The sequence below is a fragment of the Pseudonaja textilis genome, chromosome 2 (genome assembly GCF_049901715.1).
Source record: "Pseudonaja textilis isolate UNSWEBS1 chromosome 2, rPseTex1.2, whole genome shotgun sequence".
NCBI classification, from domain to species: Eukaryota; Metazoa; Chordata; class Lepidosauria; order Squamata; family Elapidae; genus Pseudonaja; species Pseudonaja textilis.
In genome coordinates, this window is record NC_141991.1 from 15,025,018 (window position 1) to 15,052,519 (window position 27,502).

General features: G+C 42.4%; 1 protein-coding gene across 1 annotated transcript; it reads left to right on the forward strand.

The window, feature by feature from the left end:
• The first annotated feature begins 583 nt into the window (after window positions 1–583).
• NEU1 (neuraminidase 1) lies at window positions 584–27,060 on the forward strand. The gene is made up of 6 exons (XM_026720059.2): window positions 584–824; window positions 12,200–12,392; window positions 15,338–15,600; window positions 18,542–18,727; window positions 22,996–23,215; window positions 24,330–27,060. The coding sequence occupies exons 1-6, from the start codon at window positions 684–686 to the stop codon at window positions 24,548–24,550; spliced, it is 1,224 nt and encodes a 407-aa protein (XP_026575844.1). The 5' UTR covers window positions 584–683; the 3' UTR covers window positions 24,551–27,060.
• The last annotated feature ends 442 nt before the right edge of the window (window positions 27,061–27,502 follow it).

Consider the following 27,502-nt stretch of genomic DNA (forward strand, 5'->3'; position numbering starts at 1 on the left):
GTATATGTATAAACATAGTCATGAGTACATGAAATGGATATGTATAAGAAAAAAGAAAGAAACAAAAAAGAATCAATAGGACAGGGATCATAGGCACGTTGGTGCACTTATGCACGTCCCCTACAGACCTCTTAGGAACCGGGTGAGATCAATAGTAGACAGTTTAAGGTTAAAGTTTTTGGGGTTTGGGGAAGAAACCACAGAGTCTGGTAAAGTATTCCAGACATTGACCACTCTGTTGCTGAAGTCGTATTTCCTGCAATCAAGTTTGGTGCGGTTTGCCTTGAGTTTATATCTATTGTGTGCTCTTGTATCGTTATGGTTGAAGCTGAAGGATTCATTGCAATACTTTGCAATGTATTTCATTGTAATGTAATTCATTGCAACGTATGGATTTTATACTTAGATGGGACCGAAGACGGCCTAAGTTCTACAAGGTCCCTTCCAGTTCATCTGTTAATTGCTTGTGTTACTGTTTTATATTTTATTTTCTATGATGAAACAATACACGTCACCATAGAAACTCATCCCTAAATACCTAAAAAGAGAAAAGGGGCAGGGCCTCATCCGCCCACTCAGACAAGGATTCGAGGACAGGGAAAAAGGCAAAGCAGCAAAAACACCACAGCTGCCTCCTCCTGCCATCGCTCTGGTCGTCACTTCCGCCCAATATACAAGGGGCAATGAAGGCTGCTTGGGGCTTCGCGCCGGGATCGCCTCCGCGGGACGGTTCGGGCTCTGCCCGGAGGAGCCCCTTGGTTTGGGGGCTTCTATACTTGGGGCTGTGTTGGTGGCGGGTCTCCGGGATGGCCAACCCGGACCAGGTAACGCCGGCATCGCGTCTCTCGACCGGGTCTGGCGGGGACGGGACGGGACGGGTCAGGTGCCCGCTTTGACCGCGGGGATCGTCTGAATGAAGAAGCCCCCCCACCCCCGCCCCATGCCTCCTGCGTGCGAGAGAAGGAGCGGGAAGGGGTGGGTGGATGGGCAGCTGGCCGGGCATAGGGGCCGTCCTGGAGGAGTATCGGAAGCCGAGTCCTTTGGCTAAGCTGCAAAAAGACCGGAGGAGACAGAAGGTCGCCCGGGTAAGGGACTCCCATGACTCGGAGGATGACTCACAATAGCAGGGTTGTTGTTGTGGTTGTTGAAGTATAGCCGGCTTGCTTCGCTGCTCCGGTTTGTTTGTTGGTGGCTCGCACGCGCCCGGTGTGGAGCGGTTCACCTCCCAGCCTGCGAAGGAGCAATTCACTCAGAACAGGGAACTGCTCACCTCGGGGTTTGAAAAGGGACCTTGGAGGTCTTCTAGTCCATCCCCCTGCTCAGGCAGGAAGCCCTATACCATTTCAGACAAATGGTTATCCAATCTCTTCTTTAAAACGCGCAGTGTTGGAGCATTCACAACTTCTGGAGGCAGGTTGTTCCACTAGTTGTTTGTCCTCACTGTTAGGAAATTTCTCCTTAGTTTTTAGGTTGCTTCTCTCCTTGATTAGTTTCCATCCGTTGCTTCTTGTCCTGCCCTCAGGTGCTTTGGAGAATAAGTTGACCTCCTCTACTTTATGTCTATGGAGATTCCCAGGCATCCAGGACACTGATGGGTGCTTTTTCAAGAGGCAATTGGACTTCTGGTTTTTCTTTTCTTTTTAAAAAATATTTTATTGAACATAACAATTAAAAACATTGAACGTGGTTAAGCCATTTTGACATAACTTTTGGTCAATATCACAAAAATACATACTTTCCTATATACATTTGTTCAAATATATAAATATGTAGATTTATTCATTCATATATTACATTCTCCAAAATCTTTGGTCCTATTTTCATCTTCATACTCTCATTTACTCTCTCAACAACTCTTTTCCAACTTAAGACCTTCCTTTCTGTCCCCATCAGTGGTAAAATCTATTCCAAATTGCATAATATTCCGACTCGTCTTTATTTTGCATCTCTAAAGTTAACTTGTCCATTTCAGCAATTTTGTTTATTACTTGGTCATCACTTGGTATCTTTCTCCTTCCAGTTCTGGGCAAATGCTATTCTTGCCTCAGTAATAACATGTATACTCAAATATAGCTCATCCTTATTATATTTTTTTGATATGATTCCTAATAAAAAACATTCTGAACATGATCTAATTTGAAAACCCAACATTTCCTCCAACCACTTGCCCATCCTATGCCAAAACTCTTGCGCTTTTTACTTTCTAGTTTTTCTCTGAAGATGTTTCGCTTCTTTGAAGCTGAAGAAGCTTCTTGGATGAGAAGCGAAACATCTTCAAAGAAAAAACAAAGTCCAGTTGCCTCTTGAAAAAAAGCACCTTTGGCACCCTTTTTTTTATGGCAACCCCTCAAATATTGGAAGACTGCTATCATGCCACCCCTAGTCCTTCTTTTCACTAGACTAGACATACCCAATTCCTGCAACCTTTCTTCCTATGTTTTAGCCTCCAGTCCCCCAGCACTCTTTCCAGTGTCTCAATATCTTTATATTGTGGTGACCAAAACTGGATGCGGTGTTCAAAGTGTGGCCTTATCAAAGCATTATAAAGTGGTACTAACACTTCATATATGATCTTGATTTTATCTTGCTGTTAATGCAGCCCAGGATTGCATTTTGAATTAAAAGGGGAACCTCAGCGTACTGCAGGCAGGTATGTTGGACTACAACACCATAATTCCAAACCACTACATGTGCAGGCTATCAATTCCTGCCAGCCATTCTTCATATGTTTTAGCCTCCAGACCCCAATTATCTTTATTGGTGTTTCTACTCTTTCCAGAATCTCAACATCTTTTTAATATATTTTTATATATGTTATATACAGTACTTAAGATATATTTTTATATTTATAACTTCTCTGGATGGATTTGGAATCCCGTGGAGGGAATGGTCCAATGTTTAAATGATTTTCACATTGTGTTTTTGAGGCTGGCCTGGCTCCCCTTGACTTCATGGACTAGTCCTTAACAGATAATCAGAGTTGGAAGGGACCTTGTAGGTCATCTAGTCCAACCCCTTGCCCAAGCAGGAGACCCTACACCATTACTGACAAATGGCAGTCCAATCTCTTCTTGAAAGTCTCAAGTGATGACGCTCCCACAACTTCCTTGAAGTTTTCGTAGTGAGATTTTTGGAAATGGGTTGCCCCCTTCCCTGCTTTGTCCTAGGGGTGAGACAAGGCCTAAAGGTCACCCAGTTGGCTTTGTGCCAAAGGCAGGACTAGAATTCAAAAGTTTCCCAGTTTCTAAACTGCTTCTTTCACCTCTGTCACTTCCTTTCCTTCTTGTCATCTTTCCAATCAGGTCTGGTGTGGTTATTATTATTATTTTTTTAAAAAACGAGTCTGCTGGCATCTTTTCCAACCGGCACATTTTATTAATAGATAAGGTTTCAGCTCACTTTGTCAGAATGGCTAAATTGCTGGAGGATTGAAGTTGAGGTGAGATGGACAGGAAAGTAGTTTCTCTTTGTTGTCTTGCCAGCTTCATCCTTGGTGACCATATTGATGTTTAATTGTGATGATGATCACATTTTTATCCTGCCTTTTAAAATATATTTATAACTCAAGGCAGGAAACGTGCGTCATTTTTCCAAGCTTCTATTTTCCACACAGCACAACCTTGTGAGGTTGAAAGAGACTGAGTGATTGGGCCACAGGCGTTATATTCGGTATTTCTACACCAAAATCTGTTAATGAGAGAAGTGGGCGAGTCCCCACCCCACTAATATCAGAATACTAACAGCAGAATCGTTTTGTTTTAGTCTGTTGCTCGGGTGCATTCAAAGGGAGCCTGACTATCAGCTGATAATAGAGCTCCTTTAAGTATGGGTGTAGTACTTACTATTCAGGGACAATTTTAAATTATTATTTGATGTTTTTTCTGCCTTTGTTACATGTATATCAAGGTAGTGAGCGTACCCAACTGTTCCTGCCTCTTGCTTTCCCCACAAGAACCCTGTGAGGTGGGTTGGGCTGAGAGAAATTGTATAGCGAAGGGGCCTTCAATCTTGACAGCTTTAAGACTCGTGGACTTCAACTGCCAGAATTCCTCCTCCAGTCATGTTAGCTCAGGAATTCTGGGAGTTGAAGTCCACGAGTCTTAAACTTGCCAAGTTTGAAGACTCTTGGTGTAGAGTCTTCTGCTTGGGCAGGGGGTTGGACTAGATGACCTACAAGATCCCTTCCAACTCTGTTAATCTAAAAGAGATCTAAAGAAAGAGGGATTGATTTGAAGTCCCCCAGCTGACTTTCCTGCCAAAAAGAGGCCTGTGACTCAAGAGTCCCCTGGTTTTTAAAGCCAGAGCCTTCACGTTCTACCAGACTGGGCCTCCAAAACCAACAATGTTGTTTTTATAAGTGGTGCCGGCTGCCCAGAGTCACATTTTCGAAACGGTTAACAATATAAATCTTATTAAATAAAGGCAACTGAGGTTCGTTACGTTTGAGATAAATTGCACTGAAGGAAAAGGTGCTACCCGATTCCTCCTGATTTATTTATTTTTTGCTCCCTTGAGACAACTCTCTCTTTCTCCTGGCACTATTGTAAATGATTGGATTAATAAACAGAATGAGTTCAAATGTTGCTGCTGGTAACTGAGGGAGATCTTGTTTCTGTGTGTTTGCCTATTGAGCTATCCTACTCTGATTGAGCATAATTAGGGATTATGTGTAGGAGGTCAGTTTCAGACAGTTCTCAAACTGGCAGCTTCTGAGTCGTGTGGGAGTGTGGTGCTCAGAATTGTTAGGGTTAAGGTTTGTAAAGCAACGTTTCATCCCCAAATCAATTCAATCAATAAATAAATTGTGACCATCACAGTCCCAACATAGCTAGACAACACCAGGTTCAGCATGGCTATTCTACGAAATGTAGCTGTTTAATAAATATCTCAGATTGCACAACTTCATGATAATCCTACAGGCAGTTCTCAGCTTACAACCATTTAGCAACCGTTCAAAGCTGTGGTGGGATTCCAAATATTTTACTACCGATTTGGTGGGCATGGCTTGGTGGGTGTGGCAGGGGAAGGTTACTGCAAAATCCCCATTCCCTCCCCACCCCACTAACCTGCTTTCCAGCTCCGTTCTCTTGTGCAGGGCAACCAGAGAAGACCCAGTCAATCAGCTGGGACTTGGGAGGCAGAGAATAGATGGGGGTGGGGCCAGTCAGAGGTAGCATTTGCCGGTTCTCCAAACTACTCACAGTTTCTGCTACTGGTTCTCCAGAACTGGTCAGAACCTGCTGAATCCCACCTCTGGTTCAAAGTTACAATGGTACCCCCAAAAGCTACTTACAACCTGATTTTGAAATTCGGACAGCCAGTTGCGGTCACGTGACTGAAATTTGAGTGCTCAGTAACCGTCCTGAATTTACAAGTGTTTGCAGCATCTCGCTTCCACATCCTCAATTATAGTCGTAAGTTGAGGCTCAGTTAAGTCAAAGACTACCTGTAATTAGCAAGATTGCTCGCCTACAGGTAGTCCTTGATTTACAACAGTTTGTTTAGTGACAGAAGTTACCATGGCATTGAAAAAGTGACATGGCCGTTTCTCATACGATCACTGCAACATCCCCATCATCACATGATCAAAGTTCCGACGCCTGGCAACTGACTCTTATTTATGACGGTTGCAGTGTCCCAGGGGTCATATGAGCATCCTTTGCGGCCTTCTGACAAGTAAAGTCCACGGGGAAGCCAGATTCACTTAATAGCCGTGTTACTAGCTTAACAACTCCACTGGTTCACTTAACAACTATGACCAGAAAGTTTGCAAAATGGGCCAAAATTCAATATCTGTCTCAGCAACATAAATTTTGGGCTCAATTGTGATCGTATGTTGAGGACTACTTATACATAATGTCTACATGACAGATCCTTTTTTTACTTAACCGAAGCTAGGTCTATATGCAGTTTCTCTTGCAAAACATTTTATGTTCTTTTTTGTGCTGTGCCTATCAACTTCTGCTGGTTTGTTTATTTCCCGCCACATTTTTTCCCATCCTTTGATAAATCCCTTCTTGTCCTGTGTTCTGATCTCTGTACCTTTTGCCCCTGACAGCTGCACTAACCTGCATGTTTCCCATCCTTGGGTGGGCAGAAAAATAGACTGGGATATTTTTCACCGTCTCTTGGTCAAGTCTTGGTTTGTCTGTGATGAGACCAGAGCGTGCTGCTATTGCTTGCTGTTTCAATATTGACACAGGATGAAGTTAAGGAGAAGAGCCTGGTTTGAAATATGGTAACTAAGCCAGAGCTGGTATTCAGCAGGTTCTGAACAGTTCTGGAGAACCAGTAGCGGAAACTATGAGTAGTTTGGAGAACCGACAAATACCATCTCTGACTGGCCCATTCCCATCTATTCTCTGCCTCCCGAGTCCCAGCTGATCGGCTGGGTCTTCTTTTGTTGCCCTGCACAGGAAAACGGAGCTGGAAAGCAGGTTAGTGGGGTGGGGAGGGAATGGGGATTTTGCAGTAACCTTCCTGGAGTGGGGTGGGAATGGAGATTTTACAGTATCCTTCCCCTGCCACATCTACCAAGCCACGCCACGCCCACCAAATCACACCCACAGAACTGGTAGTAAAAAAAATTGAATCCCACCACTGAACTAAGCTCTCCCACTTCCAAAGATAGAATAGTTTTGAATGGTGATGCTTACAGTCCAAAGGAAAGATTAGGGTTAGGGTTAGGATTAATGTTAGGGTGACAGCAGAAACTACTAAGGCGTAAAATTATCATTTGGGACTGGGTAGATCTCAAACCTGATTCTATCAACGAGACACTGTAATATGTAATATTTGTACATTAAAATGTCTTAAAGGAAGAAGAAGGTGGTGGAAAACCCCACCAACACTAGAATAGAACCAGTTTGGTGCAATGTTAAGGCATCGGGCTAAAAACCCAGAGACTGTGAGTTCCAGTCTTCCTCGGGCATGAAACCAGTGGGTTATCTTGGGCCCAGTCCCTTTCTCTTACGCCTAGCAAGGAGGTAATGGCAAGCCGCTTCTGAAAAAAATCCTTGCCAAGCAAATGGCAAGGATTTGTCTAGGCAGTCTCTGAGAATCGGACACAATTGAATGGATCGGGGGGGGGGGGGGAATAACACCACCCCAAAACTGGTTTTATGTGAAGATCTTGAACGCATGCTTTCTGAGGGAGTCTTATCAGCTGATAGTAGGGCTCCTTTGGGTATGGGTGTAGTACTCTTCAGGGAGAATTTAAAATAATGTTATCAGGTTTTTATCTTGTTGGGGAGAGAAAGATTAGCTTAAAGTCCCGAGGCCAGCTTTTGTGCCTAAGGGAGTGTGATCTCAGCCTAGATGATAAGGAAAAAGATAGGATTCTTGCATTGTGCTACTCCAAGATGTGATTTGTTTAGTTTTAAGTTTACAACGACATGAATCACCCTCATTTGTTAAGCTCTGATTTTATTAAGTTATAGTCATGCTCGGGGGTGGGATTCCAAAATCCCAGCAACTGGTTCTCTGCCCGGTTGCTGGGTGGGCGTGGCCTACTGGAACTTCCAGGATGGCCGTTTTTTGCCTTCCCCAGAATCCGGAGGCTTCCCTCAGGCTTCTGGGAGGGCGAAAACAGCCTCCCCTGGGCTCCGGAGGCCCTCTGGAAGCTGGAAACAGGCCCGTTTGTGGACTTCTGGGACGGCTGTTTTTTGCCTCCCCCAGAGCCTCCGCGCAGATCCTACACTTATCTACATCCAAACTGGGCCACAGGGAGACTCTTGGGAGGGGCAGGACGGGGTGGGAGGAGACAGCCGGTCAGTTCAACTACCAGTTCAGTGAATCAGATATAAATTTGACATCCGGTTCACCCGAACCGGCCCAATCCCACCCCTGGTTATGTGTAATAGTTTTAAGTCAGAGGGCTGCCTCTGATCTTTGAGTGATTCAAGGTTGTAAGCAAGGCTAAAATATTAAAAGAGCCAGTTTAATTCAGTGGTTAAGGTATTGACTTTGAAACCAGGAGACTGTGAGTTCTAGTTCCATGCATGAAAATGGCTGGGTGACTTTGGTCTGCCCTACATAACTCAGGCCAACCCACCTGACAGGATTGTGTGGGATAAATAGGAGGAGGAAGGAGTATGTTTGCTGCTTTTAGTTGTCTGTGAAATGCAAGATAAAAATCTAGAGAGTTGTTAATTAAAATAATTAACTATAATATAGCTGAGAGCTTTTATCTATAAAAGACACAATGAACTCCGAGTTCTAGTCTTCCCTTAGACATGAGGCCGGCTTGGGCCAGTCCGTCTCTCTCAGCCCCAGGAATGAAAAATATGCGAGGCACTTCCAAGCTAGGGAATTTATCCATGTAGTCACTAGGGGTCAAGATTGACTTCAAGGCACAGGGGGAAAAAATAGCTATTTAGGAAGTCCTCGACTTAAAACCAAAATTGAGCTTGGAGTTTTGGTCATAAGTTGTTGCATTTGTAAGTCAAGTCACCACATGATCAGAGTCATTTTTACAATGGTCATTAAATGAGGTATTGCAGCTTTTGTGCAACTTACACGGTCATAAGTCCAAATCCAGCTTATCCAATGGGTGTTTTTTGCCGGAAAATGGCAAAAAAAATTTTTTTAAATGTATCACAAAATGAAATCACGTAGCCTCAGGATTCTACAACCTGTTGTAAATGCGAGCCAATTGCCTAGCGCCAGAAAGGCGATCATATGACTGCAGGGACTGTACAGCAGTCGTAACTTTAAGGACAGGTCATAAGTAACTTTTTTTTGAGTCCATTGTAATTTTGGTCATTAAGCAACTGGTTTGGAAGTCAAAGGCTACCTGTAATTTACATATTTAACCATTTTTCCTTCTATTAACAATAACAGTTATAAATTGATGATCGTTTTGTGGGAGCTATTGGCTGTCCCTAACACTTTGGAGGACATAATACTGTCCTCAGAGGCCCCTTAACGTAAACCCCAGTTTAGTTTTGAAAAACCATAGTTAATATTTGTGTATGGGTGTGTGTGTGTATATGCAAATCTATATTTTTAACTCCAAATTCATGGTAGAACTAGATGAGGTTTGGTGTCACTGTAAGTCTGTAGGTGTCAAGAAATATTCTGCTGTTTGCAAAATGATTCATCTTCACTTCTGATCACATGCCCAGCCATTAACAGGAAATGTCAGGGATGTGTAAAAAGCAATGAAAATTTGTTTGAAGGTTTTGTCAGGATGATAATATTGTATGTCACATTTTTCCTCCATGGAGGTCAGCATTGGTTCCTACCCCCTCGTCTTTTATGAAATCTGAAATGTTATTTCTGCCACTATTATCAGAGTATTACATTCACTTCATTATAGATACTGTTCCATTGAGTGTTTCCTGGTATGTGTTTTTTTTTCTTTTCATTTGTGACTTCTAAATACGCTTAGTTCTGATGGGGATTTTTGGCAGACTGAAAAGCAGAGGCGATGGTGATCAATACAGGTAGTCTTTGACTTAAGTTACGACCACAATGGAACCCAAAAATTCCAGTTGTTAACTGAGACATTTGTTAAGTGGGTTTTAACCCATTTTGTGACCTTTCTTGCCACAGTTGTTAAGTGAATCACGGCAGTTGACAAGTTACTAACCTACTAATCTGGCTTCCCCATTGTCAGAAAGTTGCAAAAGGAGATCCCGTGACCTTGGGACACGGCAATGGTCATAAATATGAACCAATTGCCAAGCATCTGAGTTTTGATGACATGATCATGGGGCTGCTTCAAGAGTTGTAACTGTGAAAAACAATTGTAAGTCACTTTTTCCAGTGCTGTTGTAACTTTGAATGATCACTAAATGAACGGTTGTAAGTCAAGGACTACCTGGAGTGAAGAACTGGTGAGTAGACCAGCTCTTCAGAACTTTTCTGGACAAGAAGAGGAAGGGAGATCGCCCACATGAACTCTGAACAGTTGTTACTTTCATAGAGACCACAAGACAGTAGTCCGCATTGGGTTTTGAGCACTGGGAGACAATGGAAATGGTTCACAACTTGTGAACGTCTTGTTCACAACTACAGTCAGCACCTTTTAAAAGACACTATCTTCATAAACTTCTTTTTCTAATCACATTTAGAAGTCACTTGTCAACTACTTTTGAGATATTAGAGACCTAAAAATACACAATTGTGAATATAACAACAGCTAATAATTGGAAATATAAAATGACACAAACTATTTTAACATTGAAAACACTAAAAGATATGTAGAGAAATGGAATCAGAAGTTAGTAATGACAGCATCAAACTTTGCTTCTATGGCTAGACTGTGCCCAAAAGATGTTATAAAAAAACTGGAAAATGAGGAACACGTTTTATTTGACAAGGCAGAAATGGCATTGAAAGTGGATGTGCAAATAATTACAAGAATGGCATGAAAGAGGATGTCTCACTGCACATATAAAAGAAACTGGTTGATGCTTTAAAAATCCAAGAGGAAATACAAATAATAAATCAAAATTCAGTCACAATTTTGTTCCATGTAGCATCAACTTCATGAACGCTCTTGTTTCCTCTTTCTGCTACGTATTCAAAATGGACAGTGATTAATATATATATGTATGGGTGCAGATACCTGTGTATATGTGTATTATGTACGTGTTTGGATAGATATATACTTTCTCTTAAGAGCAGGCATCAGAATTTCATTTTTAATTTGGGCCAGTGTGCTCACAATAAAAAAAAAAAGACAATAAAGTTATCTATCTTATCTTACCTGAAAGACTGACCTGAATATATATATTTGTATTGGATTTACAAAAGAGTCTTGTTAATTTTTTTAAAGAATCTTGTGAGAAGAATCAAGAAAAGAAATCAAACTATACCATTATTTGAATAGATGAAAGATTAAAAAGAAGGAATATAACATTAGTTTCCTTGATCAAATTTAAATTAAGATATGTTGCTACTTCTGGCTACCCTTTTTGGACTTTCTGCTGGAACTGAAATCATGATGCCTTATGGATTTGTCTATAGATAAAACATGGATGAACTAAAGAACTAAAAGACAGTGAAGCGTTACAAAAATATTTTATATTTTGTTATGATGTAGGTTGGAGGTAATTTTTTATGTTTTCTTTCTCTTAACTATATTCTTGCTTTTCTTCTTTTTTCTTTTTTTCCTGACCTTTTTATTTTCAATTTTTTTCTTTCTTATTATTAGTTTGTATTACGTTTGACTATTGTAACTGAAATCCTTAATAAAAACTACATTTATTGGAGGTTTCTTTTTCTGTTTTGCTCTGTGGTTAAGTGGTTACGCTCTTGTACATTTTTTGTGAAATTGTTCCCTTAATTTCAAGATTCTGACAACTAGTTCCCCCTTGGTATTTTCAGTGTTTCTGCTCTAGTTTCTATCCTCTTTTTCACTCACTTAAGGAAGTTTCATTGCATTCAACCACAGTACGGCTTTAAGAATACAGCAGTGCAGTTGGAAGAGTGTTAGCTTGTTTCTCCCTTGTTTTTGTGTTTCAGGATTTGGGTCCAAAAATGAATAGGCTTAATTTGGTGCAAATCCTTCTGTGAAAGATGAAAGAGCCTCGGTCTCTTTTGTATCTGCTTAACCAAGTTTGATTGAAAAACAGTACATGTGTCAGCCTTAGAAGCCATTTGCTACTTGGAAGCTTCGAGGCTGCCACATTCGGTGCCTGGGAATTTGGGAGGGGGGATTTCGTAGTGAGGTAGAAGATTAGACACAACAACATTCTTTCTCAGAGAGTCAAGGACATGTTGCCCTGCACCTGGAGGGGAATGAGTGGAGGGATGTCTCCAGTTGGGATGAAGATTTGATTGAGCCATGTGATGGACTGATGGATGCTGGGGATGGATCTTTGATTTCTTTTTTGGGAAGGGCAAACCTGGAACTTTCAGATTCGGGTTTTCCCAGATGTGCCAATATGACAACTCTAATAAAATGGAACTTTGAGGAAATGTTTGTCTCAGAGTTTATCGGTTTGGTGTTGGTTAGTTGGAACACTGACAACATGGCCCAACCCTGGTTCTCTCTTCAGACAGGAAGTTAGCTCTTTCTGTGGGGATTATGAATCTCAGGGACAGAAACATTTCTATCTCATCCTGCCATAAAAAAAAAAGTAGGGGTCCATGTGGAGACCAAGCTTCACAAATAACAAATATGCTTCCTGTTTCTTCACCGCTTCTTTGCAGCCGAGGTCTGATGATCTTCCCTGGTTTGTCTCGGCAGGTGAAACCCCGTATCGTCATGGAGCAATTGCTCTGGGTCAGTGGCGGCGCAATCGGGGAGGTAAATACCTTCAGGATCCCTCTCATCACAGCGACACCTTACGGCACCCTTCTGGCTTTTTCAGAAGCCAGGAAGGCTTCTTCTTCTGACAGTGGAGCTAAGTTCATAGCCCTTCGCAGATCAGTAGACAAAGGTTTGTGAGGCTTAAGAAGCTGGAGGAATGGGAGGTTTCTGTCTCGGTGGTAGATGGTAAACGCCTGAGGAGCTTTAATTCTTGGGGAAGAATGGAATGGAATGAAATAGAATGAAATAGGAATGGGAATAGAATGGGAATAGAATGGAATGGAAAATGGAATGGAATGGAATAATCAGACTTGGAAAGGACCTTGGAGGTCGTCTAGTCCAACCCCATTCTTAGGCAGGAAACCCTGGCCTACACCATTTCAGACAAATGTTTATCCAATCTCTTCTTAAAAACTTCCAGTGATTGCTGAATTCATCCAGAATAGCAGGGCTCTAAGGGACCTCGGGGGTCTTCTAGTCCAACCCTCTGCTTTTACAGGTAGTCCTCAACTTACGGCCACTATTGAGCCCAACATTTCTGTTACTAAATGAGACGGTTAAGTGAGATTTGCCCCATTTTACGAACCTTGCTTGTCGCCGTTGTTAAGTGGATCACTACGGTTGATAAGTTAGTGAGCTAGTTGTTAAGTGAATCTGGCTTCCCCCTTGAGTTTGCTTGTTGGAAGGTCACAAGTGGGGATCACATAACCTCAGGACCCAGCAACGGTCATCAATATGAATCAGTTGCCAAGGGCCTGAATTTTGACCATGTGATCATGGAGGGAATGCTGCAAAGATGGTCACTGTAAATTGTAACTTTGTAACCTTTCTCGCCACAGTTGTTAAGTGAATCAGTTGTAAGTCAGGGATTATCTGTACAAGTCAGGTGATGAAGAGACTGGATGGGAATGGACATCATCAAAGCTCAGTGGTTTGCATTCCTTAAACCCCATTTAAAACAGGAGCTGAACAAAAAAATTATTACTAGAGCATATAATTATTTACTTCAAGTAGAAATGGAGGAAGAGGTAGTTAAGGGTCCGATGTCCACTTGGGCACAAAATGTAGGTCACAACATACAGTTAGAAGATTGGGAGAAAATGTGGGCCAAGAACTGCAAATTAACGTTATCAACAGCTTATAAAGAAAATCTTATCAAGATGTTTTATAGATGGCATTTGACACCAGCAAGATTGGCCAGGATATATCTGAATATGAACCCACACTGCTGGAAATGTAAGCGAGTAGATGGACCATTACTACCATATGTGGTGGCAATGCCCCAAAGCCAAAAAGTACTGGGAAAAAATGAGGAGATGGATAAGAGAAATTACAGGGTACAATATTGAATTTAAGCCAGAAAACTTCTTACTGGGGATGATTAAAGGAAATCTGGAGAAACCCACTCAATACGTGGTTCAATATGCAATAACAGCGGCGAGAATCACTTATGCCCCAAACTGGAAAGCAGATGACATACCTCCGAAACCCTGGTAATTAATGAAATACTTGAGTGTGCCGAGATGGATAGGCTCACGAGAAAACTAAAAGGAAAAGAGGAGTCGGAGTTTTATGAAGTCTGGGAAATGTTATTTATATGCTTAGAAAAAAGGGACAAGATTTGATATGAAATAGAATTGTAAATAAAATGTATTTTATTTATAAAATTGTAATGCTTGACACAGAACTGTTAAAACATAAATACACATGTATTTTGAAAATAAATAAAAGTTGAACAAAAAAAAAACAGTAGCTGAACAAAACTATGACACTGTTTGGTTCCAAGATTTCAGAGAGCTGGAGAGAGCTTTTTAATCTTTCCACCACAAAGGATTTTGCCTATTTAAGATGTTTATATGGCTGCCCACCTTATAGGTAGTCCTCAACTCACAGCCACAATTGAGCCTAAAATTTCTGTGGCCAAGTGAGATTGTTGTTAAGTGAGTTTTGCCCCATTTTGCAATCTTTCTTGCCACCGTTGTTAATTGAATCACTGCAGTCAAGTTAGTAATATGGTTTTTAAGTGAATTTGGCTTATCCATTGATTGTGCTCATCAGAACGTCACAAAAGGCAGTCACATAACCCCGGGACACTGCCACCATTATAAATACATGCCACTTGCTAAGTGTTTGAATTTTTATCACATGACCATGGGGGAATGCTGTAATGCTGTCATAAGTGTGAAAAACAGTCATAAGTTACTTTTTTGGGGTGAAGTTGTAACTTTGAACAGTCATTAAACCAATTGCTGTAAGTCAAGGACCACCTGTATACATTAAAATTCAGAGTGGCTTATAACAACCATAAATATATGAACAATAAAAACCAGAACCTTGGAAAATTAAAAAAAATAAAATATGTTACTCCGGCTAAGGTAAAGGTAAAGGTTCCCCTCGCACATGCGTGCTAGTTGTTTCTGCCTCTAGGGGGTGGTGCTCATCTCCATTACAAAGCTGAAGAGCCAGCACTGTCCGAAGACGTCTCCATGGTCGTGTGGCCAGCATGACTAAACGCCAAAGGCGCATGTAACGCTCTTACCTTCCCACCATAGTGGTCCCTATTTTTCTACTTGCATTTTACATGCTCTCAAACTGCTAGCTTGGCACAAGCTGGGATAAGTAACAGGAGCTCACTCTGTTACACAGTGCTAGGGATTTGAACTGCCGAAATGCCAACGTTTCTGATCGACAAGCTCAGCATCTTAGCCACTGAGCCACCACGTCTCTAAGAAGCCATAGTAATAATATAATATAATATAATATAATATAATATAATATAATATAATATAATATAATAATAATAACTGTCAGGATTCCAGCAGTTCATGAGTTGACAATAACTAATATTACATAATATATAATAACATATAATAAATTAATATATAATAACATAATAACTCCAGCTAAGAAGCCATAATAACCCCATATCAACTACATATCCAATTAATTTAAATTATCCCTGTTGGAAACTCAATCAGGGCAATATAACTCTTGCTAGTAATCCAAGAGGAGGCTGGTATCAGATTGAAAAAGCCCAGCAGAGAAACTTCATCTGTGATCTGTCTGTCCTTCTAGGTGCTAACTGGAGTCCAACTTCATTCATAGTTGATGATGGTTCCCTCATAGACGGTCTCAACCTTGGAGCTGTGGTGGTAGATTGGGAAAAAGACACTTTGTTCTTGATATATACTCTCTGTGCACACTACCATGGTTGTTCCACTGCCAGTGTCATGATAATTCGCAGCTTGGATGACGGGATCACGTGGAGCCGTCCCCGGAACCTCTCTGAGGAAGTTGGCACGACCATGTTTGCCCCTGGACCAGGCTATGGCATCCAGGTGAGCCTACACCTCAAACATAGAGGTGGCAAGAATGATTGTGCTGAATTATTCTTGCCCTGTGTTTTTATATGTGTCACAATGATGACCTGGGACTGGAACGGAACAGAGCCTGTAACAAGCATTGATCCTTATCAACTGCCATTTTTTTTTACAAAAGAGCAAATTGCTGCCACCCCCTTCCAGCGGGGGTGGGATTCTACCAGTTCGGCTTGGTTCGAGCAAACTGGTAGCGCCGAAGATCAGCTGGGAACAAACCGATTCGCTGTCACAATCAGCTGTTGGGCCCACCTGCCCTCCCTGTCTCTAGTCTCTGCTTTATTTCTGGGTTTTCCAGCTCAGCTGCTTCACGCGGCACAGCGGAGTGCGCGCTCACCAAACCAGTTGAATCCCACCCCTGCCTTCCAGATAAACAAGTCAGCAAATAGGAGCAGGCGAACAAATTCTACTTTGTTGTAAGGCTACTTTAACAAACTCTGCAAGTCTGAAAGTACAAGTTTCCACTCTTACTTTCAACTGCTTGATAGCAATAGAACTTAGACTTACGTATCACGTTACAGTGCTTTTACAGAGTCAGCATATTGCCCCCAACAATTTTTGGTCCTCATTTTACCCACCTCGAAAGGATGGAAGGCTGAGTCAACCTTGATCCATTGGGGTGGGTCTTTTCTAAGTTTCTTCCTCTGACTGTTAAGCCACTGAGGCTCCTGCCTCTCTTGTCTGATTATCTGTAGAGATTCTCCGTCATGGCAGGTCATGGTTGTCCCCAAAGGTGCTTTTTTCAGGAGGCAACTGGACTTTCTTGTTTTTTTTTTCTTTTGAAGACGTTTCGCTTCTCATTCAAGAAGCTTCTTCAGCTCTGAGAGGATGGTGGGGAATGGAAGGATTTATATTCCTTTCAGACAGCTGGTCATCTGCCTCCTTTTAGAGGGCTGTTGAAGGACTTGGAGGTTTATCTGTATCCTCGTTGTCACCTGAATAGTGCAAATGGTTCCTGTAGTCTGCAATTTTTTTCTCTGTCTATCTATCCCTATCCTGTCAGAGCTGAAGAAGCTTCTTGGATGAGAAGCGAAACGTCTGCAAAGAAAAATAAGCAAGTCCAGTTGCCTCCTGAAAAAAGCACCTTCGGGACTCTGGTCTGGTGGTCTCCCAGGCAGCATCTCTTCCCCTCCTTTCCCAAGGTCATTCACACATACCATCCTCAAGTGGCAATATGGAAAAGCATGCAGGTCTGGTGACAGGGGTTTGGGTGGATTGCCAGTACTTTGCAGAACTTCCGTCTTCTTTATTTCCCCTCCTGTGATTAACACAGGCTTGATCCTAACAAGAGTTAATACTTGTGTTAACCCCACTCCTGTGATAAAAAAATAAATACTTATTTCATAGCCTTCTATATCATGGAAATGTCCACCCGTTATGCAAGTTCTTGAACTCCTAGAATCACGAATTGTAGAATGTAATTTTGGAAAGGATCTTGGAGACTGTCTAGTCCAATGCTTTGCCTAATGTGGGAATCTTCTACTACACTTTGTTGCTGTTCAGTTACTAAGCCATGTCCGTCTTGTCATAACCTTGTGGACCATAGCACGTCAGACTCCCCTGTCCTCCCTTATCTCCTGGAGTTTACCCCAAATTCATGTTTATTGCATTGATTACACTATCTAACCATCTCATCCTCTGCCCTCCCTTTCTCCTTTTGCCTTCCATCTTTCCCAACACCGGGGTCTTGTCCAAGGAGTCCTTCCTTCTCATGAGGTGGCCAAAAGTATTTGAGCTTCAGCTTCAGGATCTGGCCTTCCTAAAAACAGTCAGGGTTGATCTTCTTTAGGATCGGCTGATTTGATCTCCTTGCAACCAAGTGACTCTCAAAGAGTCTCGTCCAGCTCCAACTACTACAGGGGTTCCCAATCCTTGGGCCGCGGCCCAGTCAGAACCAGGCTGCACGAGTGGTGGGCAAGCGCGTGCACGCAGTTCCACTTGCATGAGTGTATGTGATAGTGGGTGCTTGTGCTCGAAGCTCCATTTGTGCAAGTGCAAGTGGAACTATATGTGTGTGCCTGCCACTCACACAGAATTATTTCCTCCTTCCCCCAGCCAGGCCATCTAGCTGGAAAAGTTGCGGACTGGTCAACTACATTATACCTGATGACGAACTATCCAGCCACATCCAGAATATGTTTAATCGTCTTCCAAGAAGACTCGAGAGTTAATCATTAATACAGGCACAGATAACTCAGTTTTAACTGTGGGAGAAGATGAGAAAAAGACACTTCTATGGATGTGAGGATATCAAAATCCATAGAAATCTCCATATATAAGATATTGGCACAGACATCCAATCCTAAGCAGAGGCAGCATTTTCATGGAGAATGAAGTGCATCCTCTCGTTCCCTTTTGAGAAAGGGATGAAGGGGAGAAGCAGTGCAATCGTGAAGGAAACGGCAATTAAGTGCTCACATTCCTAGCTGTCAGGCCCAGTAAACCAGGGAAGAGACACGGTATTGCTTCCAAGGAGAATTCTTTATTGTTCCACGCCTATAGACAGACTCTTGCCAAACTGAAGCACTCTGCTATCCACATCAAGCATCTACTTTGAGAATATTAGTGTTGGAGAGAGACTGGCTGAGCCGGGGGAGGAATCAAGTGGGGAATTAGTCTGGAATCTCTACATAGGCACATAAGTGGACAAGGTCTGACTCTTCCTTTAAATGCCGTTGAACCTTAATCAGAGAAGATTCCTGGGTTATAGGGATGAGCAACAAAGTAGCTAATTGAACTCTGTGTGTGGATCTAGTTGTTTATGCCTGAGAATTAGTCTTCACCTCTCCCATAACATGCCTGGACTGTCTGTTATTCCTCTTGAAATGCACCTCCTCCCGGCTGGGGATCCAGCTTACTATGGTACATTCCATCACGTTAACATATCTGTCCTGGTTTGCAGAAACGCTACGAGCCCAAGAAGGGACGCTTGATTGTTTGTGGTCATGGGACTTTAGAGCTGGACGGGATCTCCTGCCTCCTCAGTGATGACCATGGCCTGACCTGGTATTATGGGAGACAGCCCTTGCATGGCATCCCTTACGGACTGGAGAAGAATTTCAGTGACTTTAATCCTGACGAATGCCAGGTCAGTATAGCTGCGAAGGTCAAACCTTGAGTTTTATGTCAGAATGTTTGCAGCGTAACTACTATTGTGAGATAACCCAGGAGCAAAACACAGGACACAGAGGTTTTGTCTTTTGACAGTGATTTATATACAAGACTACTAAATACATAAATATACATGTTAGGCACATACCAGGCAAGCAATCAGTCTTCATTACTCTGCATGGAGAACTACAGTTAAGATAGAACACGAGGAGAGAGAGAGAGAGAGAGAGAGAGAGAGAGAGAGAGAGAGAGAGAGAGAGAGAGAGACGCCTCTCATGGCTGCCTTTATATAGGCAGCTTCTTAAAGTGGCAATAACCCTGCTGACCCAACCTCAGTCTTAAAGTGGCAATACCCTTGTCACGCCCCTGGTGGAGACTGACTCTGAAGAAGAGGAGGAAGAGCCAACAGGTAGAAGTGTGGCTCTAGAGGTGGTGGAGGAGGCTGGGGAAGGTTCAGAGGCTGGTTGAGCAGTCAGAGGAGGATCCAGGCCCATCCCCTAACCATCCCAGGGCACGCAAGGAGGAGAAGATCAGGGTAAAACGTGATCCACTCAGAAGGAGAGGGCCATGATCCTCTTCATGGGTTGCAGGTGGGAGATTTGCATAAGAGTGTCGGCCTGTCTGCTAACAGATGCTGGAGACAAGTGTTTTAGTTTGAATAAAAGTTTATCTTGGTTGGCATTCTTCCAACGGACTGTTCCTGGTTCTTTCTGCAGCTGGCAATTATCCTAGTCTGTCGAGGAACTTGATTTAATACGGTTTGTTGTTTGTTTCTGCTTGTTATCTTTTCCCCTTTGACTGTGAATTGTGTTTCTTGCCTTTGAAATGTTATTTTGAACCTAGTTTTACTCCTCCACTGTGAACAATTAAACAGTGAAGCCAAGCTGAAGGCATTAAAGCAATGGCCCCCAACCTTTTTTGTGCTACGGCCCGGTACCGGCATCACAAAATGATCCGCGGCCCGGTACTGGCATCAGCACGCATGACAAGGCAAGACGAGCCAAGCGACCAGCCAGCCAGCCATCCCCTGCTTCTCCCCGCCACCTTCAACTCCTCCTTTGTACCTTTGTCGATGGGCTTCGCTTCAGGACGACTTCAGGACGGTCGCTTGGCTCGCCTTGCCTTGGGTGCTGAAAGAATCCTCGCGCCTTAGTTTCGTTCGAAGCTGCCCCCACCCCCACCCCTTCGATGAAACTAAGGCGCGAGGATTCCTTCAGGACCCAAACGCCGCTTTCCAACCGGAAAAGCTCACCCGGAAGCACTTTCTCGTCAAACAAGATAGCGGCACCCAGCAAACTGGCGGCCCGGTAGGAAATGTTCCACGGACCGGGACCGGTCCGCGGCCGGGTGGTTGGGGACCCCTGCATTAGTTACGTTTTGGATTTTGGTATATTTCTGATATACCCTGGATCATCACAACCCTGCTGACTCATTCTCATTGAATCAGCATTTACAGCAGCCTTACAACAGTGGGTCAGCTATTAAATCTCCAATACCTTAAACATTTTACATCTCAGGAAGAATCAAAGGAGTCACTGGTTTAGAACATTATTTAAAGATGGCGGACATTTATACTTGAACTTGGAGAAAATGTGAGAGAACCTCTGAGCAAGCTATTAAGGAGGAACTTGGAGAATAAACTGCACAAAGCAGAGACAGAAGGAGATCACGAGAAAGAAAATCCTACCTTGATTTTGTTTGCTATACAGGTAGTCCTCGACTTACGGCCACAATTGAGCCCAACATTTCTGTTGCTAAATGAGACACTTGTTAAGTGAGTTTTGCTCCATTTTTGCTACCTTTCTTGCTACCGTTGTTAAGCGAATCACTGCCGTTGATAAGTTAGCAACACGGTGGTTAAGCGAATCTGGCTTCCCCATTGACTTGGCTTGTCAGAAGGTCGCAAAAGGGGACACAGCAACGGTCATAAACGGGAGCCAGTTGCCAAGCGTCTGAATGTTGATCATGTGATAATGGGGATGCTGCAAAGGTCATAAGTGTGGAAAAACGATTGTGTCGTTTTTTTTTCATTGCTGTTGTAACTTTGAATGGCCACTAAACGAGCTGTTGTGAGTCGAGGACTGCCTGTAATAAGGGAGAGAAAAAGACACGGGACAGGTTTTCAGGGTGGTGTTCAGCTCCTCGAGGTAGGCCCAATCAAGAAACAGACGCTGCAGGCATTCCAGGAATGATATTTTATTGTCGTGTGGTGTATATAATCAGTCATGTTGAAAGCCTGAACAAATGTCCCCACTTAACACGAAATAAAATCAAGGTGAGTTACGGGTTAGTCCTCACCATATGACCAGAGCTGAGCCCAAACTTTATGTGACCTAGTGAGAAATTTGCTAAGTGCCCCATTTTTACGTTTGTTAAGTGAATCACTGCAGTTGATAAATTGGCAACACAGTTGTTAAGTAAATCTGCCTTCCCTGTTGACTTCGATTGTCAGAAGGTTGCAAAAGGGGATCATATGACATGGCAACCATCATAAATGTGAGTCAACTGACAAGCACCAAGTGTAAATCATGTGCCCATGGGGATGTTGCATCACACTTAATGGTCATAAGTGTGAAAAATGGTCGTAGGTCACTCATTTCGCCGCCGTTGTAATTTTGAACCCTCGTTAAGCAAACTATTGTAAGTCAAAGGCTACCTGCTCTCTTGAGTTTCTTTCTCACATTTCCTTCAATCTGTGGACGGTGTAATCTCTCCCTTCCTTCCTTCACAGCTGACTCTTCCCTTCCTCTCCGAGCAACACTCTGACACTTTCCCAAGGTCAATTCTGCGTCCCTTTTACAAATTGCACAAGGTTATCTGATCACCTTGTAGTTGTTTTTCCATCGAATGGAAAGTCAGGAAGTTCTCTACGTTTCAAATGGGTTTGAAAGAGAAAGGGTGACCTGGACCTCTAGTCTTCATGTTTCCAGGAAAGGGGTTTGAAACCCAGGCAAGGTGACCCTGTCTAAATTCATTCAGAAGTTCATCCCACTGAGTTCAGGAGAAGCCGTATTCAGACAATAAAAGTGCCTCCAAGAAGGATTTGAATATTCATGTAAGAGAATCAGGGGTGAGCTTCAAAAATTTTAGCAAAGGGTTCTCTGCCTAGTTGCTGGGCGGGAGTGGCCATGGTGGGCGCGGCCTAGTCAGCCCCCTGCACCATGGTGAGGGAGGTTTTTTTTTTTTTTTGCCCTACCCGGGCTCCAGAGGCTTTCCCTGAGCCTCCAGGAAGGAGAAAACAGCCTCCCCGGGCTCTGGAGGCTCCCTGGAAGCCGGAAATGGGCCCACTTCCAGCCTTTCTGAACTTCCGGGAGGCCTGAGCCTCAGCGCGTACCCTGCACTTACCTTCATCCAAAACGGGCCACGTGCGGGACTCCTGGGAGGGGAGGTATGGGCAGGACCAGCCAGGAGTGGGATTTGGGGGTTCTCCTGAACCCCTGCAGACCCCCAGCAGCCCACCCCTGAAGAGAATCCTTAGAAATTGGCAGACTACTTCTAGGGGGCCAAACCGAGGAGAGCGTTTTACGCTGCTGTGTTTTGACGTCATGCCTCAGCTGTTTTATTATCTGATCTCTTCTTTCTCTGAATGGCTCTGTCGATGTGGCTCTGATGAGGTGGACTCGGTTGGTTAATGAACTGACAATACTATAGCTAGTCTTCGACTTACAACCAGAAGAGCCCAAAATTTGTATTGCTAAGTGAGCCAATTGTTGAGTTTTGTTCCATTTTACGACCTTTCTTGTCACGGTTGTCTTGTCAAAGCCAACTTTAGGCAGCTTACAATTAAATGACAAGAGTTGTCTCTTTCTATGGCAAGGGTGTTCAAACTTGGCAAGTTTAAGACTTGTGGACTTCAACTCCCAGAATTCCTGAGCTAACATGGCTGGAGGAGGAATTCTGGGAGTTGAAGTCCACAAGTCTTAAAGCTGTCAAGTTTTGAAGACCCCTAGATGGTTGAAACAAATTGGAGTGTGAAATCTTACCCACACAAGGAGAAAAAGAATATTAGTGCTTATCCCAAATCATCTTAATTTCATCTGCAGGCTCATCTGTTCTGTGTAGCAAAGATTTTGCTTTTAAAAAACATGCTATAGATGACATAGCTGGGCTTGGAACCTAGTAGTTGTGGCTCACAAACTGTGGCAATGGAAAGTGTGAGGTCATACCAAAATACAGAAGAAACGAAAGAATATGATTGCTTATCCCAAATTTTCTTAGCTTCTCATCGGTCTCCTTTTCGAACAGCCCTATGAGCTGCCAGATGGCTCCGTGGTGGTGAACGCCCGGAATGAAAATTTCTACCACTGCCGATGTCGCATTGTGGTTCGCAGTTACGACGGTTGTGATACCCTTCCAGTGGAGAACGTGAAATTTGATGAGCGTTTAGTGGATCCCGCAGTGGCTGCAGGAGCTCTTGTCAAATCTGGTCTGGTTTTCTTCACCAATCCAGCCCATCGTCAGCTGCGTGAGTAAAAATAATCAAAATATTGGGATTTTCTCTCTGTTTATATATTTGTGCCTGGAAGTACAAGTTGCACAATGCTACCGTTTACTTAACCTTGGTATATTACGCCATAATCGGCCAAATTCACTCAAATTGCTAGGGGTGTGAAATGTTTTTGCTGATTCTTTTTCTTTTACACAACTGTCCTCTCCGTACACACATTGAAAGGTCTGCAAATGACACGAGAGATTTTCGTATCTATAGTACTTCTATTTGTTGTGCAATTTGCTTAACCTTCTGTTCATTCTGTTAATTTCCCTATTAAACCTTGGAACTAAAATTACAAGTGAAGACCATTGCTATACAAAGGTTAATCACTGTAGCATGCCTGTATTTCATATGTATGTATGTATGTATGTATGTATGTATGTATGTTATTCAGCTTTGTTTGGATATTTTCCCAAGACTTTTCAAGAAGAATGTAGAATAACAACAGACGGGGAAACATGTGAGTGGGCTTGCTTTTGAGACTCTGAAATGCTTAACCTATCAAACTTTTTGTTAAAATATCCCAAAGGTGCTTTTTTTCAAAAGGCAACTGAACTTTGTTTTTCCATAAAGGCGTTTCAACTTCTCATCCAAGAAGCTTCTTCAGTTCTGACTGAAGGGTGGAAGGATTTATATTCCTTTGCAGTCATCTGGTTGTTAACACTCTTTCTGAGAGTCACTGAGGTTTATGTGTGTTTTCAGGGTCACCTGACTAGTGCAAATGGGTGTGGATCCTTCTTGGAACTGCTGAAACGACTGTGTTGTAAACAGATAGGTGGTGTCGTAACCTTCCCTTTCTGTGGAGAATGTCCAGAATGTGGCCTTTCTGTCTTCAAAAGAGTAATCTTCTTGTTAAAATGTGCAAAAATCTTTAAACCAATGTTTCTCAACCTTAGAAGCTTTAACCTATGGAGACTGTAACTCCCAGCCTCCTGCCTGGGGAATCCTGGGAGTTGAAGTCCACGCTTCTGAAGAGTTGCAAGGTTGAGAAATATAGGTGGTCCTCAATTTGCAACCATTCGTTTAGTGACCGTTTGAAGTAACCGCTTGATAAGCTCGACGGTGAATTCTTTCCTTTCCATTGCAGGGGTTAACCTGACACTACGCTGGAGTTTCACCAACGGGTCTTCTTGGTGGAAGGAACCCCTGCTGATCTGGAGAGGCTCCAGCGGCTATTCCTCCATGACTACCCTGGAGGGAAATTCTGTGCGGGATGACCACTCTCTCTTTATCATTTACGAGAAGGGCGAGGTCGAATATACAGAAAGCATCTCCGTGGTCAAGATTAGCCTCAACGGGCAGCTCTGACCCTCTTTTCCGGGCCATCTTAAAACATTATCAAAGTTTGTCATGGCAGGGAAAGGAAAATGTGTGCTTGGACTGAGGAGAAACCAAACGAACTGGAGTTTTGGGGATCTAAAGAATGCAATTGAAGGACGTGGGTAGAGAGCTTGGACATGTCCCAGCAGAAGTCGGACCAGCTAAAGAGGACCGCATATTTATTTTCCAGTTGTGCTCTCTTTGTGCCTGGGCAACACACACTCCTGAATCTCTCTTATTATTTCTTTCTCTGACCTTCTGAGGTTGAATCTGTTTTTCCTGTGCTTTTCCTCACATTTATGGAATGTGTATAGATGGATAGAAATTGTGGGTAGATCAGGTAGGGATGTGTGGATCCCTGGAACGAAACAGAAAGAGGCAAACTCGATCAGGTTTGTGAAGAATAAATTTATGCACTTTCTACTGACTTTCTGAACAATAAAATGGAATCAAGAGCAGAAGCTGTCACTTGCTGGATCCAAAAACCCCCCCCCGTAAAACTGACGCACCTGAAGGGTTCGCAAGCAGAGTGTGTGGGAGAGCAAGTCGGTTTTTTCTTCTGCGTTGCCAACATCTGTAATTTCAAAGGAATGTATTTAAAACCTGTTTCCCCATTTTTCTGATGGGACAAGTTGCCTGTATGGCTTTACAAAAACAGAGCCGTGAATTTTAAGAGCACAAAAAAAGAGGGGGTGGCTGAGAGGTGAACAAAGCGGGGGACAGTTTTGAGATAAAAATATTTATGGAGGTTCTCAGTCATCCAGGTCATGGTTGTCCCAAAGGTGCTTTTTCAAGAGGCGACAACTGGACTTCGTTTTTCCTTGAAGACATTTTGCAGAAGTTCAGAAGCTTCTCGGATGAGAAGCAAAAACATCCTGAAGGAAAAAAGTCCAGTTGTTGCCTCTTGAAAAAGCACCTTTGGGTTGTAAAAATATTCTTCACTGAAATGACCTCTCTGCATCTGCTACTTCTCTGCTGATGGATTGCAGGAGTGCAAAATCCATAGGCTGTATTGAGCCCCCCCCCACCTCCAAAAATAAACCCCTTAGTTTTTACTCCTCCAGTACCTCAAGATCAGCAAAATGGCTGCATTTTGGTGGCCTGTCTTTAAGGAGGGTTTGTGGATGGTTTGTAGCCCGTATATTTTGTTCCCATTTCTACTTTAAAAATTCCAGCCTTAAATTTGCCAACCTAAAGCTACTAAGCTTGAGAAATGCTGCTATAACCAGTTGGAGTGCTTACCTTGGTTTATATTTTAATGACGAATCTTCATGGATGTGTTTCTTTCTTTATGCCATAAAGTTGTGGGCCCTTTGGGCTAGAGGATAATCTTGCACACCTTTTGCTTCTTTTCATTCACACATCTCTTTCTGAGTCGATTTTTAGAATGTAGTCCTCCAATTATCTGATGTCCTCTATAAAGTCCATATTGTGACTGTGTGAATCAGTATAGCCCTCGGGGGAATTATTTTTCTGCCTTTCCTTTATTGTGCAATCTTGTTTAAGGGGCCAAGTTTTGGGAAATGGATGTTTTTTTTTTTTAATTATTGGTGTGACAGTCATTTTATTTTCAACATTTTTTTTTAATTGATTGACTATAAAGCATCAAGTCCTTTTGGATGTGGGTGTTAGGAGTCGAAAACAACTAGATAGCAGATAATCCCTCAAACAATTCTAACACCCTGGTGTTAGAATCCAAATTCTTTTCATCGTTTAAAAGAAGATAAACCGGTAATTCCTGACACCAGAACCACCCATAGAAGAGAGGATGCAGTTAATAAAGCTACAAAGCTCACCTTGAAGTCCAGGCAACAGTCAGGTAGCAAAATTGACGTCATGAAGCTTATTCTTGGAAGAAGAAATAAGAGATCTGAGCTCAAGGGCATAATGTACGCTATAGATTTTACACATGCTCATCAGAAGCGTCATGGAATAAAGCTTTAGTAGGGGATAATTCAAGCAAGGCCTTTTTTTGTCATTTTGAACACAACAGTTTTAAGTGATGGGTGCTGAAAGAAAGATGAGAAGTTACAGCATGGGAATGGCTTATTTTGATCCAGGCGTGCTAACCTTTATTTAGTTGCTTATGGGCTCTGATAATAAAATAAGCCAATAAAAGCAAATCCTGGTAAATGTCCTCCAAAGAAATTACAAGACATAATAAATTGTCTTAAGGAAGGAAAACTCAAAAAGGAGACGGGAAGGAACCCTTATTTCTACCATAGCAGTTTTATTTATTTTAATCTTGGTTTGCCTTTTTAATCTTGATTTTTATGAGGAGTGCCTTTTTCCAGACGTTGGAAGTAAACTCTCTTCAGTTACTGGAAGATTATTAAATATTTAAATAAAAGATTAATGAAATGTGATTCCTGTTGTTAAATAAGCAGAGGTTTATCTCGGATTTCAGCTTCTTGAGCCATAACTTATACTGTATATATCTGTTTGTATATAAACTTCCCAATGCCTTTGGATAAATTAATTAAAAGGCTTAGTATTTATTTTTGAAACTGACTGGGAGGCCCTTACAGACATTTCGGTGAAATGGGGGAAAAAATGAACATGCTTTATGGTTTGGATGATAAGGAAAGATAGATAATAGAAAAAAGTAAGTTTATTTTTATAACCATAAAGTATGAGATAATTTTGTATGTGTTATAATAATTGGAAAGAAAATTGGAAACTACTTTTTTCTTTCTTTCTTTCTTTCTTTCTTTTCTTTCTTTCTTTCTTTCTTTCTTTCTTTCTTTCTTTCTTTCTTTCTTTCTTTCTTTCTTTCTTTCTTTCTTTCTTTCTTTCTTTCTTTCTTTCTTTCTTTCTTTCTTTCTTTCTTTCTTTCTTCTTTCTTTCTTCCTTCCTTCCTTCCTTCCTTCCTTCCTTCCTTCCTTCCTTCCTTCCTTCCTTTTCTTTTCTTTTCTTTCTTTTTTCACTTTTAGATTTTTC

Excerpts from the sequence above, each read along its gene's own strand:
- NEU1 (XM_026720059.2), top strand. The coding sequence starts at position 684 with ATGAAGGCTGCTTGGGGCTTCGCGCCGGGATCGCCTCCGCGGGACGGT. Across the intron at positions 12,393-15,337 it reads TCGCAGATCAGTAGACAAAG|GTGCTAACTGGAGTCCAACT; the intron begins GTTTGTGAGGCT and ends CTGTCCTTCTAG. Across the intron at positions 15,601-18,541 it reads GACCAGGCTATGGCATCCAG|AAACGCTACGAGCCCAAGAA; the intron begins GTGAGCCTACAC and ends CCTGGTTTGCAG.